The sequence below is a fragment of the Equus caballus genome, chromosome 16 (genome assembly GCF_041296265.1).
Source record: "Equus caballus isolate H_3958 breed thoroughbred chromosome 16, TB-T2T, whole genome shotgun sequence".
Taxonomy (NCBI): Eukaryota; Metazoa; Chordata; class Mammalia; order Perissodactyla; family Equidae; genus Equus; species Equus caballus.
In genome coordinates, this window is record NC_091699.1 from 48,813,251 (window position 1) to 48,830,086 (window position 16,836).

At 41.5% G+C, this 16,836-nt stretch overlaps 1 protein-coding gene and 1 pseudogene across 3 annotated transcripts in view; both read left to right on the top strand.

Annotated features, from left to right (window-relative positions):
* The window catches only part of IP6K1 (inositol hexakisphosphate kinase 1), a 72,334-nt gene that overhangs the window by 46,583 nt on the left and 8,915 nt on the right, over positions 1 to 16,836 (top strand). For all 3 annotated transcript variants that reach the window (XM_001497160.7, XM_005600655.4, XM_070237599.1), the window contains 2 exons: positions 3,169 to 3,517; positions 14,207 to 14,417. In XM_001497160.7, coding sequence (XP_001497210.1) covers positions 3,295 to 3,517; positions 14,207 to 14,417 — 434 coding nt within the window. In that variant the 5' untranslated portion in view covers positions 3,169 to 3,294. The remainder of the gene's footprint in view (positions 1 to 3,168; positions 3,518 to 14,206; positions 14,418 to 16,836) is intronic.
* On the top strand, positions 6,935 to 9,328 carry LOC100052959 (aminoacyl tRNA synthase complex-interacting multifunctional protein 2 pseudogene; annotated as a pseudogene).

The window sequence follows — 16,836 nt, forward strand, 5'->3', positions numbered from 1 at the left end:
GATTAGTTACACTCTGGAAAACAGGATTTCTTGACTCCATTGTATTTAGATGCATTCGTAAAAAATAATGATCAATAAGGTCTTGAAGTGGCAAGAGTAAGATTTCTTCTATGGTCTGTGTCTTATTGAATCACAGCAGAATTAGTTCTAAGCTAATTATTTGGGTATTTGGACAGATTCATTCCTCCTTATTAGAGAAAGAATTTTCTGTTTGTCATTTTTTTTGTAGTGTCTTGGTATCAGCCTGTGCACCAGACATAATTCAAATTCTTTGCCTTCAGGGACACTTTAAAGATTATAGAGCTACATTTTTCACTTTGAGGCTTGGGGAGAGTGTGCCCTTTGTCACCAGTGAAGGGCTTGTTCTTTAGTTGTTGGAAGTTTCCCTTTTGTCATCAGAAAACACTTATTGACCTCTGTACGTGCAAAGTGTATTAACTGGAGATCTGGGGATTTTGATGCAACTATTTCTGTCCTTTCATTTAGGATGGTTTTGGCTGTAAGTGATAGATTTTGTTACACAACAACAAGATATCCAGTACTTTAGTGATAGCAACGGGGACCCCAATTTTTTTCTTTCTGTTCTGCATACTCAGCCTTGTCTTTAGGCTAGTATCTTTTAGGGTCACAAGGTGGCTGCAGTAGTCTCAGATATCACATCCAGACAAAATAAGATTCTGAGGAAGAAGAAGGACACCTTTCTCGTGGTCTTTAAGAGCAAGGTAACCTTTCCCAGAGAACCCCTGGCCACCTTCCCCTCATATCTCATTGAGTAGAAGAGGGTCATATGCTCTTTCGTAAGTCAGCCCACTTAGAAGCATTGGGGTACTATTCAAGATTCTCCCTGAGCTAGAATGAAATTTCACATTCCCTTGAGGTTTGGCTACCTGAACAAGATTGGGGCACTGTTAGCAAGGAATTGGTGGAGGCCTCTCAGTCCATAGTTTTCACAGTGGGCCTTAGGTGAACACTAGACTTCAGGAGCAATCTCTGGTTGTTTTTGAAGAAGAGAGCGGTCACTATTTCCAGTACTTCCAAGGCTGGGCAGTAGGTGAGGCAAGCCCAAGTCCTTCGCCTGCATCAGCATGTCCCGCAGGGTTAGCAGTGGGCGTGTCTTCATTTTACAGTTGAGGAAACTTGAAGTTAAGTGACTTATCCAAGGCTCCACACTTTGTAAGCCAGCGCTTCACGGAGGTTGAAAGAATTCTGAGCCCTTCTGCTTTTCAGGTTCCATGTTATTTAAAAAGAAATCCCAAAACAAAGTTACAGAAATGTGGTATATTTTACATGTTTACTTCTAAGAAAGTATTTCAAACACAAAAATGGTACCATGACTTTCTGTGGACATCATGTGGAAACAAAATATCGGAAGTCTAGATCTGACTAGAGATTGGACTTTCTGCCTTTCAGTCCTGTGGAGGCTGCAGAGGTTGCCATGGATCTCTCAGAGTCCAAGGAATGGCCATTTCCTTGACCCTCCTCTTGCCCAACTCTTCTGGGATACTTGGCACTGTTGTCCCCTATCCTTTCTGAGACACCCACTGACCCAAAAGTTTAACACCTTTCTGGTATCCCATCCGCAGTCAGAGGCAATCCCAGGGTGAAGCGGAGCCAGCACAGGAGCTGACTGACAGTACTGACTAGAGTCCACAGTGGGCACCCCCAAGAACCCTGAGAAAAGGCCTCCACAATTGCTTCCGCATTTTCCACTCTAAGCACTGCCACTGTGAGATTCCTTTTATTTTCATATCGTGCTTTTACTCACGGTGGTCCTCTTCCTGGAATTACTTAATTCATTCCAACAACTCCTTTTTTTGAGCACTTACTGTGTGCCAGGAACTGCCTTGGACCCTGGATGGAGATGAGAGAATGGTTTGGTGGTGGTGACAGGGAAGTAAATAGCTGACAGTACAGTGATAATATTGCTATGATAGAATTGGCACAGGGTATCTTAGGAGCCATAGAGGTGTGCACCAAACTCATGTTTGGACATAATGGAGTCTGGGAGAACTCCCTGGGGCAGAGTTGCCTTATCCTGAAGGAGGACTAGGAAGTGGATAGCTAAGCAAAAACGTGTGTATGCATTAAAGCTGTGCTGATCTGTTTGGGAGAGTGGAAATGGAGAATAATTTATTTTTGTTGATAGCAGTGAAATAGACCATAGTTTCCTGGGCAGCTTTGGATTAAGAAAATTTTGCAGTTTTGCAACAGTGTTCTTGTATAGCCCATTTTGCCCATAGTTGTGAGGTTCAGGAAAAAAGTAATAGTTTATCTCTTACAGGTAAAACCATATTCTTGCTCTACAAATATTTTATTTTACTTCTTTAGTCTTGATCTTTCAGATGTAGTCTTGCCTAATACATTCCTAATTTTAAAAATGTATTCAGTATTAAAGAAGTTGCCTGCTACTTTAACTTTCTTGAGTGAAAATTAACATTACAAGGAGGGTATCTAAGTACAGAGAGCTTTTCCTTGTCCCACTAATTGGTAGAGAGTCATACAGAAAGGGAAAGTGTGTGGTGCTGGGTATGGTCATAAACTGATGGCCGTAGATTTAAAGTAGAAGAACTCTGAAGCCTGAATTCCTTTGGGAAAAGCAAAACCTTTTTATGATTCTACAACTCAGCAGGGAATGGCTTTCCCTGCCTGGTCTTGGCACCTTGAGCAGAAAAATTGGGAATCTAGTGGGCCCTGATTTCTCAGGCAAAAATCCTTTGAGTCAGGGAGAGACCCTTACCAGTACTGGATATTGTGAGAAATCTGAACAGAATGAATTCGTGTGGCCTTGTGTTTTTTCCCCTGAACTCTTAGCTTTGATTGTGAAGTAAATGAGGGTAGTTGTCTTCCTGATGGCTGTAACTACTGTAGCTCAAAGGCAAATCCTTTAGAGAACTTAGAAGGGATCTGAGAACTAGGAAAGGAAGAGAATGTAGGTGTCTGTGCATAAAAAGATGGATGGAGGAGACCAAAGTTGCATCATTCAACAAAAATTTACCCACCGCCTCTCATGCACCAGGCAGTGTTGTTGTACATGCTGGCGGACCACATAGCAGGGAACAAAACAGAATCCCTGTTCTTACTCAGGGAGCAGATGTTCTGTGAGCTCCAGGGAAATTGCAGCTCTCCAGGTGTTTTGATTCCCTCTTTTCCTCTCTTCCTTCTGTTTAGGAAAGAAGAATAATCTGAACACTCTGACCACTGGCTTTCAGCTCACCAGGACCTTCTACCTCGCTCTCTTTTCGTGGCCCATGTGCTGCATCCTCTGCCCTCAGTGTGCAGCTGGCCCCCAACGCAATGTGTGTTTGTCAAACCATGGAAGTGGGGCAGTATGGCAAGAACGCAAGTCGGGCCGGAGACCGGGGAGTCCTCCTGGAGCCCTTCATCCACCAGGTGGGCGGACACAGCAGCATGATGCGCTACGACGACCACACTGTGTGCAAGCCCCTCATCTCCCGGGAGCAGCGCTTCTACGAGTCCCTGCCTCCCGAAATGAAGGAGTTCACCCCTGAGTACAAAGGTCAGTCACTGGTCAGTTTGGAGAGAGCAACAGCCTTGGGCTTGTAGGCCCTCAGCTCAGTTTACCTTGTTTTGTTGGCCATGTGATGTGATAGTAGGTCTCTCTTGTCTCAAAGCAGCTAAGTCACTTTGTTACAAAAATTGAAGGCTGAAAGCATCAGCTGAGGTCTTTAGATTTTGCAATTTGAATTCATTGATAGGTAAACCAAAGAAGAATTCACAGCATTAAGTCCCATTGGTGCAGAGAATGCTATTCTCGAGGAAGTTTCCTCTATTTGCTGAGTGATACAGGAGAGAAGGGGGCAGCACTTCTCTGGTCCCAGAGGAGGAGGAATTGGATGCTTTCCAGGCTAAAGTGGTTAGACAGCTGGCAAGGAGGCTCTATGGAGGCTCTGTCTGTTCGTGCTGGCGGAATGAGTTGATGGTAAGAAATTTACAGAAGGACTTGGGCTTGGAGGTCATAACTTTTGAAGGAAAAATAATGTTTTAAAATGTAAATTAACTTTATAGAATAGAAGCTCATGAATATCTACCAGAATCGTCACTTTATTTTAAAATCTGATTTTTGTCACTTTTTACACAATTTTATGATTGCCCATCTTGTGTAAGTTATATTGTTTTGTGTTCTGCTTTTTAACTTTTCCAAAGCTGTATAAATTCAGTCATGTTTACACTATCCTTTACTTAGGGATTCTCAGTTTAGAAAAACCAATTCATATCAGTATTGACTTGTTTCCTTAACTTATGTTTTATTGTGGTGAAATATATATAATATAAAATTTACCACTTTTGAGTGTTTTTTATTTATTTATTTATTTATTTTTTGAGGAAGATTAGCCCTGAGCTAACTACTGCCAATCCTCCTCTTTTTTGCTGAGGAAGCCTGGCCCTGAGCTAACATCGTGCCCACCTTCCTCTACTTTATACATGGGACGCCTACCACAGCATGGCGTGCCAAGCGGTGCCATGTCCACACCCGGGATCCGAACTGGTGAACCCCGGGCCTCCGAGAAGCGGAACGTGCGAACTTAACCACTGCGCCAGTGGGCCGGCCCCTTGAGTGTTTAATTTAGTGACATTAAATACGTTCACAGTGTTGTATACCATTGTTATCTATTTCCAGAACTTTTTCATCACCTCGAACAAAACCTCTGTACCCATTATTTAATTTTTTTTTTTTGAGGAAGATTAGCCCTGAGCTAACATCTGCCATCAATCCTCCTCCTCTTGCTCAGGAAGGCTGGCCCTGAGCTAACATCCGTGCCCATCCTCCTCCACCCCGTATGTGGGACGCCTGCCACAGCATGGCCTGACAAGTCGTGCGCAGGTCCGCACCTGGGATCCGAACTGGCAAACCCTGGGCCACTGGAGCAGAGCGTGCAAACTTAACCGCTGCGCCGCCAGGCTGGCCCCCTCTGTACCCATTAAACAGTGACTCTCCATTTCCCCCTCACCCAAACCCCTGGTAACGTCTAATCTACTTTCTATCTCTAAAAATTTGCCTGTTGTAGGTTATTTCATATAAGTGAAATCACGTAATTTTTGTCCTTTTGTGTCTGGTTCTTTTCACTTAACATAATGTTTTCAAGGTTCATCCATGTTGTAGCACGTATCAGAACGTCATTTCTTTTTATGGCTGAGTACTATTCCGTTGTAAATATGTGCCACATTTTGTTTATCCATTCATCTGTTGATGGACGCTCGGGTTGTTCCCACCTTTTGGCTATTGCGAATAATGCTTCTGTGACTGTTAGTTTACAAGTATCTGTTTGAGTCCCTGTTTTCACTTCTTTTGGTTATATACCTAGGAGTGGAATTGCTGGATCATATGGTGATTCTGTGTTTAACTTTTTGGGAAACTGCCAGACTGTTTTCTATAGCGGCTGTATCATCTGACATTCTTACCAGCAGTGTTCCTAATTTTTTACATCCTTGCCAATACTTATTTTCCTTTTTTAATAAAATTATTATAGCCACCATAGTGTGAAGTGGTATTTCATGGTGGTTTTGATTTGCATTTTCTTTTTTTGCTGAGGAAGATTTGCCCTGAGTTAACATCCGTGCCCATCTTCCTCCACTTTATATCTGGGATGCCTGCCACAGCATAGCTTGCCAAACAGTGCCATGTCCGCACCCCGGATCCGAACTGGCGAACCCTGGGCTGCCAAGAAGTGAAACGTGGGAACTTAACTGCTGTGCCACCAGGCATTTTCTTAATGACTAATGATGTTGACGTCTTGTGCTGTTGGCCATTTATATCTCTTCCCTAGAGAAATGTCTGTTCAAGTCCTTTGTGCAGTTTTGAATTGGATAGTTTGTTTGCTATTGTTTTCAAAACAGAATCAGAAGAATGTTGAATTTGGAGGAATAGCTATTCTAAGGCTCCAAAACTAGAGAGAAGCCAGAATCAAACACATTGCTGTCTCTGAGTGGCTAAAGAAACAATAGTTGCAAATGCTTTATAAATGCAGCTTAAGCCACCAACTCATCCACACTCAACACATCCATGGCTAAAGCTTCTGCTATAAATATGACAAAACCAGAAAGAGAACTACAGGCCCTGTTAGCTCATGGAGTCCTGATGCTAAGGCAGAAATCTCTTAAAAGGAAGTTGAGCCCTGCCTCCAGACAAATGTTTTCTAAATCACAACCACCAAAATTGGGACAAGTTAGAATCTCAAGGTACCTCCCAGGGAAGGATTGTCAGTCATAGCATTGGTTCAGGTTTTCCCTCAACGTTTTCTCAGACTGGGGAACTGAAGTCCTTAAAAGCCATAGCAAATCCTTAGTATCTACTTGATTTTCTTTCCTCGGGCTGCATTTTCACAAGGGAAGAATAAATACACTTTCTCAAAAATACAATTCAGTTAAACTAAAATTGATCCCTTCTTTTTAAGTCAAATGAGGCCCAATTTATTCAAAGAAAATAGAGGATATTATTGATCCAATTCATATATTTCAAAGACAGACAGCATTTATATTTTGAAATAAATTTACAATTATAGAAAAGTTGAAAAAATAATAGAGTTCCCATATACCCAGCTTCCTCTAATGCTCCCATGATGCCAACGTACCAGGTAAAGCCCTATCACAGGGTCACCCATGTCTTCTTGGAGAGCTCCCACCTGCATGTACTGGCTCCCCAGCATGCATGGCAGAACCAGCAGCCCCAGGCTGGATGCAGGCCATGTGCAGGAGGAGTCTGACCCATCTCTCTTTTTTTTTTTTTTGAGGAAGATCAGCCCTGAGCTAACATCTGCCAATCCTCCTCTTTTTGCTGAGGAAGACTAGCCCTGAGCTAACATCCATGCCCATCTTCCTCTACTTTATATGTGGGATGCCTACCACAGCATGGCTTGCCAAACAGTGCCATGTCCGCACCCGGCATCCAAACTGGTGGACCCCAGGCCACCAAAGCGGAATCTGCGCACTTAACTGCTGCGCCAGCGGGCCGGCCCCAATGATCCATCTCTTGAAGCTCTTGAGTCCTGCCAAGATGATATTTTAAAACGTCTGTATGAATTGAAAGCTACAGATGATGGTCTTTCCAAGATGATTCAGATGTCTGATATGGACTTGGATTTAACAAACATAGCAAAGCTGATGAGCCCACTGCTTGTTCAGCAAGTATATAGAACTTAAACTCAGTGCTTGGAAAGGATTATGGGGCACTGAAGGACATTGTGATCAGTGCAAACCCCACCTCCCGTCTCCCTGCCCATGCTGTGCCAGCTGCTCTGTGACCGCTACAGGGTCCTGTCCACCATTCACATGCATTCAGCAGTCAAGAACATACCAGAAAACCTTTTCAAGTACTTTGGCAAGCAGACTAAAAAACAGCCCCATCATGAATATCAGCTGAGTTTTACTCTAATTTAGAAGAATGTACCAAAGACACAAATGAAGTTCGTTGTCCAAACAATGTATCCTGTCAAAGGAGAAGGGAGCATTGCATGTTTTTTGTTCTCTCTGTTTGGCCAAAAGCATAATGCTGTAAATTTAACCCTCATAGACAGTGGGGTAGACATAGCTGTTTTTCAGCTGAAAGAGGGAAGCAGTAAAGAAAAAGCCGCTGTGTTTCACTGCATGAACTCTGCTCTTGGAAAGAGCCCCTGGCTTGTTGGAAATGAACTCACTGTGGCAGATATTGTGCTGGAACCTATGCTCCAGCAGACGGGAGGCTGCAGTGTAATGGTGCCAGCCAACGTGCAGAAGTGAATGAGGGCCTGTGAAAACCTGACCCCTTTTAACACTGCCCTCAAGCTCCTTAAGTGACTTTCAGTAACCGATCTTAAAGGGTTCAGATTTTAAGAATGGTGCTGTTTCATGCCTATTGTTGATAAGGGGACTTACATTAAAATCAGTGTTTATTTAGGCCAGTTGTCAAGTATCAATAAAAGTATATTAAAAAATTAACAAAAAAAATAACCGTGGTACAATTCATAATTTCCAAATGAGTATCGATAATGCTATTTATCATACTGTTAGTACAAATAATAATACTATTAACTATTCGGCACACCTCCTTCACATTTTGGCAGTTTTCCTATTTATGTTTTTTTTCTGGTCCAGGATTTCATGTTGCATGTAGTCCTCCTTAGTCTTTTCCAGTCTGGGGCAGCTTCTCAGTTTTTCTTTGTCCTTCATGACCTTGACACTTCTGAAGAATACTAACAGTTGTTTTGTGGAGTGTCCCCAAGTTTAGATTTGTCCTATGTTTCCTCGTGATTAGATTAGGTTATATATTTTGGGCCATAGAAATGATCCTGTGTCCTCAGTTAATCATGTCAGGAGGGGTACATGTCTTGTTACTAGTGATTTAACTTTGATCAGGTGATCGGTGATTAAGGTGGTGTCTCCCAGGCTTCTCCACTGTAAAGCTATTATTTTTCCCATTGTAATTGATGAATATCTTACAGGGAGATATTTTGAGACTCTGTAAATATCCTGTTTCTTATTGTACTTTAGCCTACTGATTTTAGAATACATCAGTGGTTCTTGCCTGCAACAATTATTACTGTGTTGCACACCTAATGGTGACTTATGTTTCCATTATTCCTTCTATGTTTATTAATTAAAAGGAAGTACAGTTCTATAAGATTTGTCCCTTCTCACCCATTTATCTATCAATATGGACTTATGGATATTTTATCCCTCAGATTACTCTAGATTTGACAACTGGGACTCCTTTACATTGGTTCTTGTGTACTTTTGACATATACCTGCATCATTTTTGACTACTTCTTTACTTTTGGTTATCACAAGATGCTCCAGGCTCATCTTGTATTTTTCCTGCTCGAATTCAGGAGCCAACCATTTTTCCTAGAGCTCTGCTTCCTTTTATTGTAGAAATGATATTTAGAAAAACCAAGATCTTGGTGCTAGATGTACTGATTGTTCCTGGAATATCATTGCTTTTAGGACCCTTTAGCAGGCAGGTCTAGAAAATACATGTATAAATACTAACGCACATATACTTAGATATGTCGTTATTGCCAGAAGCACAGATGTTTTTTAAAACTCGATCAAGCTGAGGAAAAGTGCCAATAATATTCTACATTTTGGCAGTAGGTTTAAAGAAGGATTTTCTTTTATTTACTATGACCAGCTACACTCATCAAGTGTTACTGCTTGTAGTACTGAATGTGAGGTTCTAGGCTTCAGTGTCCTTCTGCAAAACTCTGCCTCATGCAGCTATCAGGTATTTATTGAGCATCTACTAGATGCCAAGCCCTGTGCTCATTAGTGTAAAAGACAAAAAAGGTCCATACCTTCAAGGAGCATACATGCTAATGTAAGAAACAAGAATAAACAGACAGAACAGCTGTAGATTGTGATAAGTGCTATGAAGAAACCGAAGTTTGTAATTGAAAATAATAAGGCTTCCAGAACAGAATACTTGATATAGGATGATCAGGGAAGCCGTGTCTGGGGAGGCTTGAAGGACTGAAGGATGAGGAGTAACTGTGGGCAAAGGGCAGTGGAAAAAACATTCTAAGCAGAAGCAAAAGCCCTGAGGTTTAAAAAAAAAAAAAAAGCTTATGTGTGCTAAGAACTTGTTCACTTCTTTTGCCAATGAAGAGTTAAGAAACAACCTAATTCAAAAATGGTCAAAGGACTTGCATATACATTTCTTCAGAAAAGATACACAGATGGTTAATAAGCACATGAAAAGATGCTCAACATTATTAGTCTATTAGGGAAATGCAAATCAAAACCACAATCAGATAACAATCACACCCACTAGGGTAGCTATTAAAAGAAAAAAGAAAAGAACAAGTGTTGGCAAAGATGTAGAGAAATAGGAACATTGCTGGTAAGAATGTCAGATGATACAGCCGCTATAGAAAACAGTCTGGCAGTTTCCCAAAAAGTTAAACACAGAATCACCATATGATCCAGCAATTCCACTCCTAGGTATATAACCAAAAGAAGTGAAAACAGGGACTCAAACAGATACTTGTAAACTAACAGTCACAGAAGCATTATTCACAATAGCCAAAAGGTAGGAACAACCCGAGCGTCCATCAACAGATGAATGGATAAACAAAATGTGGCACATATTTACAACGGAATAGTATTCAGCCATAAAAAGAAATGACGTTCTGATATGTGCTACAACATGGATGAACCTTGAAAACATTATGCTAAATGAAAAGAACCAGACACAAAAGGACAAAAATTACATGATTTCACTTATGTGAAATAACCTACAACAGGTGAATTTGTAGAGACAGAAAGTAGATTAGAGATTACCAGGGGTTCAGGTGAGGGGGATAAATGGGTAGTTATTATTTAATGGATACAGAATTTTTGTTTGAGATGATGAAAAAGTTCTGGAAACAGCTAGTGATAATGGTTAAACAACATTATGAATGTACTTAATACCACTGAGTGGTACATTTAAAAATGGTTAAAATGACAAATTTATCTTATGTATTTTTTACCACAGTTTTTAAAAGTAAATAAAAAGTGTATTTTTAAAAAATAACACAACCTCCACCCAAATGTAATCTGTGTCTATTTAGACCAATCTTCCAAATGCCAAGAAAATTAGGGCTTATATCAGATGAGTTAAAAGACCATTGATTTTCATTTTCCTACCTGCGTTCTACCTCGGTGTGAGTCATAAGGTAAAAAAATGTCAGGATCAAATGTATTTTTCTCTTAAACTAGTAGTAGATTGCATGGCTCATTTAATTACCAAATCTCACCTACTCTTGGAAGGAACTTCTTCCTGCCCTACCCACAGCATAGCCATTTTTCCCCTGATTGTGTGTGATGCTCTATGTCTACCAGTGGATATCAGGATACTCAGTGGTGTGTGCCTGTAGAGAACGAAAGTTTTCCAGTATAGCTTTAGATGGCTCGGCAAGACAAAAGGAAAAGAAGTGATTGTAAAAGGAGGGAATGATACATTTGACTATATAAAATTAAAAACTTAGGTTTATCAAAATATACCTTTAAAGAAAATGAAGAGATAAAGATATTTACAACACATATAACTGACCAAGGATTAATTTCTAGAATCAATACATGTACACACCTATATATATAAAAATTTGTGCAAATCAGTAAGAAAAAGACAAGGGGCCAGACCCATGACTGAGTGGTTAAGTTCGTGCGCTCCACTTCGGCAGCCCAGGGTTTCATCAGTTCGGATTCTGGGCACGGACATGGCACCACTCATCAGGCCATGCTGAGGCGGCATCCCACATGCCACAACTAGAAGGACCCACAACTAAAATATATAACTATATACCAGGGGCACTTTCGGGAGAAAAAGGAAAAATAAAATTTTTAAAATAAGAAAAAGATAATAAGAGAATGAAAATAAAATCAATGAAAACCAAAGACCAAGGGCCAATTCTTTGAGAAGAATGATAAAATTGATAAATCTCTAGCCAGACTGATCAGGAAAAAGACATAAATTTCCAATATCAGAAATGGTAGATGTGTCATCACTACAGATTCTACTGATATTTAAAATATAAAAGGATATTATGAATGACTTTATGCCAATAAATTCTACACCTCAGATGAAATAGGCAATTTCTTGAAAGACACAAACTATGAAAACTCACTGAAGAAGAAATGGATATTTTGAATAGCCCTGTCTATTAAATGAAAATTGGAGTTTAAAGTATTCTAGCAAAGAAAACTCCACACCCTCATGGCTTCACTAGTGAGTTCTACCAAATATTTAAGAAAGAAATACTGCCAGTTCTACACAAACTCTTCCAAAAAATTGAAGTGGGAATATATCCCAACTTATTCTATAAGGCTATTACAAGAAAATAAATGTCCCTCATGAACCTAGATGTAAAACATTTTAGCAGGTTTAATCTAATAATATGTTAAAGGGATAATATACATCACGACCAAGTAGGGTTTATCTGAATAATACAGGATAGGTTTAACATTCAAAAGTTAATGTAATTTGTCTTATTAATAAACTGAAAAAAGGAAGCCCATATGATTATCTCAATAGATGCAGAAAAAGCCTTTGACAGTATCCAGCATCCATTTTTGATACAATAACAACAGCAACAAGACTCTCAGCAAACTAGAAATAGAAGGAAAGTTCCTCAACCTGATAAGAGGGCATCTGTGAAAAACCTACAGCTAACATCATATGTAATGATGAAAAGATTGCAGGGGCCAGCCCAGTGGCGCAGTGGTTAAGATCACACGTCTACTTCTCGGCAGCCCAGGGTTCACCAGTTTGGATCCTGGGTGCGGACTTGGCACCGCTTGGCATGCCATGCTGTGGTAGGCGTCCCACATATAAAGTAGAGGAAGATGGGCACGGATGTTAGCTCAGGGCCAGGCTTCCTCAGCAAAAAAAGAGGAGGATTGGCAGTAGTTAGCTCAGGGCTAATCTTCCTCAAAAAAAACAAAAAAGAAAAAAAAATATTGCTTTCCCTCCTAAGATTAGGAGCAAGACAAGGATGTCCATGCTCTTCATTTCATTTTACTGGAGGTTCTGGCCAGTGCAGTTAGGCAAGAAAATGAAATAAAAAGCATCCGGATTGGAAAGGAAGAAGTAAAACTGTCTTTATTTGCAGATCACATAGAATTCTATCTTCAACCAACTGTCAATCAAGTGTTGGAGCAGAATAAAGTCCTGCAAAGAACTCAGAAAATTGACCTCCTGACCACCCCTTCTTAGGAAGTTACTTAAAGATGTATTCCACTGAAATAAGGAGTAAACCAAGAGTGGGGAAAAGTAGAGGATTGTAGAAGGAATGACTCTCACTCTGGTCAGCTACAGCAGGGAGGGGCCCAGCATGGGAGCTGTGTGGCAGGCCTTGGAGGACACTCTAGATCAGAGCATGAGGGGGAGCCCAGGAGACAGAGAAGATTGTAGACCAGCTTGAACAGAATGGAGGCTCTGGTAAAGACAAAAAGAGGAAGTTACAAAGATGAAAACCTACAGGAGAGGCAGCAATCTGTGAAAGAAAGCCAGGGTACAGATGTGAACCCAGTAAAGTGAGGCATGCTTTTAAGCTATGTAATGGGAATTTAGGAAAAAATAATCCATTTCCTTTTTTTGCTGAGGAAGATTCGCCCTGAGCTGACATCCACTGCCAATCTTCCCCTTTTTGTATGTGAGCCACCACCACAGCATGGACACAGATGAGTGGTATAGGTCTGTGCCCAGGAACTAAACCTGGGCCGTTGAAGTGGAGTGTCCCAAACTTAACTAGTAGGCCACCAGGGCTGGCCCAGAATCCATTTCGACTTGATGTTTTAAGGACTTTTTTTTTTTTCCTAAAAGGGCCCAGGGATTGGGGTAGTGTCCATCTGGAGAAAGAAATGGGCCTAAGAGAAAGATATTCTTGGTCTGGCATATTGACATATTCATAAAAGCTTCTCACCGATTTTCAGAGCCAGTTTTACACACCAAGAGTGTAAAAGGAGAAATGTAGCTGACGGAAGATTGGATGTGGAAGTTAGATGAAGGGCAGCCTGGACCTTTTTTTTTTTAATAAAAAAACCTCCTTGGGTTAGGTTTCTAGGTATTATGTTTTAACTCCTTTGGTAATGATCCAGAAGTACCCTTAAACAACCTGTTTGATAAAAATGGACACAACAAACTGTTTTGTATGAGTACTGCATGGAAAATAGGAGGTGTCTCAAATTAGGAATACCAGAGGTTTGGTGAGGTGGGAGTTCTGTCTGGTGAGGTTAGAATAGCCTGGTACTCAGTGTGGGCAGAAGACATATTTTTAGGACTGCCTTAGAGGGGGCAGTCTTGATATGTCTGTAGGTGACACCGTCAGGCAGAAGGATACCAGATCTAGAGGAGAACCAGACAGTAAAGGTAGCATTGTAGAGCAGTTAAATAAGTAGAGGGTTAAATTATGTCAGGTGTGGATGTCACCTACAGAACACAGTTCTTTTGAAAAATACGGAAGTCAGTAATTGAAAGTGAGAGGGCTAGATAAGAGAGTGGAGAATAAATATAGATTCATCTAAGATCAGAGGTAAGTAGCAGACTTAGAGGGTGGGTGAGTGGTCAGGTATCTTCTGGAAAGATGTCTGCTGGTCACTGTTCCTACACTGATGTACAGTTGGTTCAGGGCAGGTGACATCTGTATGCCGTGGGACAGCAAGTGCTAGCAGTCTGTGCTGCTTGGACCCAGCCTGTGTAGATGTTTGTTGACATTTGTCTTTTTTTCACCAGGTGTGGTGTCTGTCTGTTTTGAGGGGGACAGTGATGGTTACATCAACTTGGTGGCCTACCCTTATGTGGAAAGTGAGACTGTGGAGCAGGATGACACACCAGAGCGGGAGCAGCCTCGGCGCAAACACTCTCGCCGGAGCCTGCACCGGTCAGGCAGTGGCAGTGACCACAAAGAGGAGAAAGCCAGTTTGTCCCTCGAAGCCTCTGAGAGGTAAGGGGATGGTGAGTAGGGCTGAAGGTGCATGTCTGGTCCTGTCAGCGCAAACACTCTCCAGAGTCCTGACATGTGGGGAAGTAGGGATCAAGGTTGGGGGAAGATGGCTGGTGTTCTTGGGCCGCCCACATAGGCTCGGCCTACCACTTGTGTGTCACATCACTCCAGTGACTCCTCCTTATGAGTATGGCTGTAGCTGGTCGAGAGAGAATGAAGTTCTTTCAGCCCTTTGGAAGCAAGGATGCCCTGCCTCCTGTTTTCTCCAGCTTTGTCTCACACCCCCAAGACAGAAGGTTGAAATGCATTGGTCCACGGTGGGAGGCTCCAGCTTCTTTCTGACCTGCAGGATGTCGGAGCCAAAGGGCAATGAGAGGGCATCCAGGCTAGTATTCTTTTAAGGGTTTTGGGTGTCAGACCTCTCTTGAGGCTCTGGTATCAGCTATTAACCCTTTCCCTGCGCCTAGAATTCACTTTATTGTATTGGAAATTGATTTTTCTTGTAGATTAGGAAAACAGTCTACAAAGAATTATGTTTCTTGATATTTCTTGCAAAAAACGTGAACTCCCACTAGGGTGGCAATAATCAAAAAGACAGACAATAAAACTGTTGATGAGGATGTAGAGAAATTGGAACCCTCTTACATTGCTAATGGGAATGTAAAATAGTGTAGCCATTCTGGAAAACAATTAGGCAGTTCTTCACAAAGTTAAACCCAGCAATTCCACTCCTAAGTATATACCCAAGAGAATTAAAGAAATACATTCATACACAAAACTTGTACACACATGATTATAGCAGGATTATTCCTAATACCCAAAAAGTGGATTTATCCATGATGAATTGATGAATAAAATGTGGTCTATCCATACAATAGGGTATTCCTCAGTGATGAAAAGGAATGGAGTACTGATACATGCTACAACGTGGGTGAACCTTGAAAACATTATGCTAAGTGAAAGAAGTCAGCCACAAAAAACCACATATTGTATGATTCCTTTTATATAAAATATTGAGAATAGGCAAATCCATAGAGATAGAAAGCAGGTTAGTGGATGCCAGGGACTGAGAGAGAGGGGAGGATGGAAAGTGACTGCTAATGATGACAGGGTTTGTTTTTGGCGTGATGAAAATGTCCTAAAAATTAGATAGTGGTGATGTTTTACAGCCTTGTGAATATACTAAAAAACCACTGAATTGTAATAAAAATAAAAATAATGTAAACTAAAAATCTGAGCTTCCTAAAACAAAATTGTACTATTAAATTATATTTAATTTCACTAAAAAATAAGTTTCAGTGAATAGGATTCTCTGTGACTTGACTTAGAAGTTGGAATTGGGACTTTCCTTAGATGTGGCAGCACGTAGTTGATCTCTGACATCAGATCAGTTCAGCAGCACCTGCTGCACACTCTGGCACGTGAAGTTCCAAGTCTGGCACTTGAAGCTCCAAGGGCTCAGAGTGTTCTAGCTCTCCTCACTTACTTGGATGGAAGAGGACACACTCTCATTAAGGAGTACAGAACCCCACGAGACTGGCTGAGTGTGTGATATGTCATTTCCTCTGTCCTTGGTCAGGGTCTCTCTGGCCAGGTCTGCATCTCAGATGCAAGGAGAGGCTTCATGTCCACTTCTTAGTAAGCAGAGTCTCCAGATGTTGTATATTCTTGTGGAAAATGGACTCCAGCCTGCAGAAGCACTTCTTCCAGGGCTTCCTTTTCATTCCCCAAGGGGCATTCTCTTGACTGATGATTGTGGGACCTAGGCTTGGTCATTTATGTGACAAGGAATGTGCCTCAAGTCCATAGCTGACAGTTCATGCCTCTCGACAGCTCTTCAGGGTGGGTTTTCTTTTGTCTTCCAAAAGTACAGAAATTGCTTCATGAGGCACCTGGTGAAAAGCCAGTGAACATAGAATAACATCAAGGTCTGCCTGTGTCCAGGTTCAGGGCCCTGCTCTGAAGGTGACAGCTCTATCTGCAGTGATCAAACTTCTGTTTGGCCTGTTAGCAGAGTCTCTAAGTCACTCCCAGGAGTGGAGCTTGTTTCTTCAACAGGGCCAGGGCTGCAACGCCAAGGGTGATGCCAGGTGCCACAGGCGTCCCGTCCAGGCACAAAGAACTTATTTGGGTTTACTCAGTATATAAGTCAACCTTGCTATTTCTTAAAAGGAATCACAAAAGGGCATCCGTGAATGGCCTCAGCAGTGCCCTCACAAGAAGAAAATGAGAGTTTTATCATGCTGAGAGGTACTCATGGGCTCCTCTCCTTCCAGTTAAAGTTGAAATAGGATTTCTGCCAGTGCTTCTTGGCACAGCCTGCCCAGACACCCTGTCAGGAGGGTCAGCGTTTCCAGGACATACTAGCACTGGTGCTTAGCTTGACTCTATGACTCATTCCACAGTTAGAGGAAAGGGC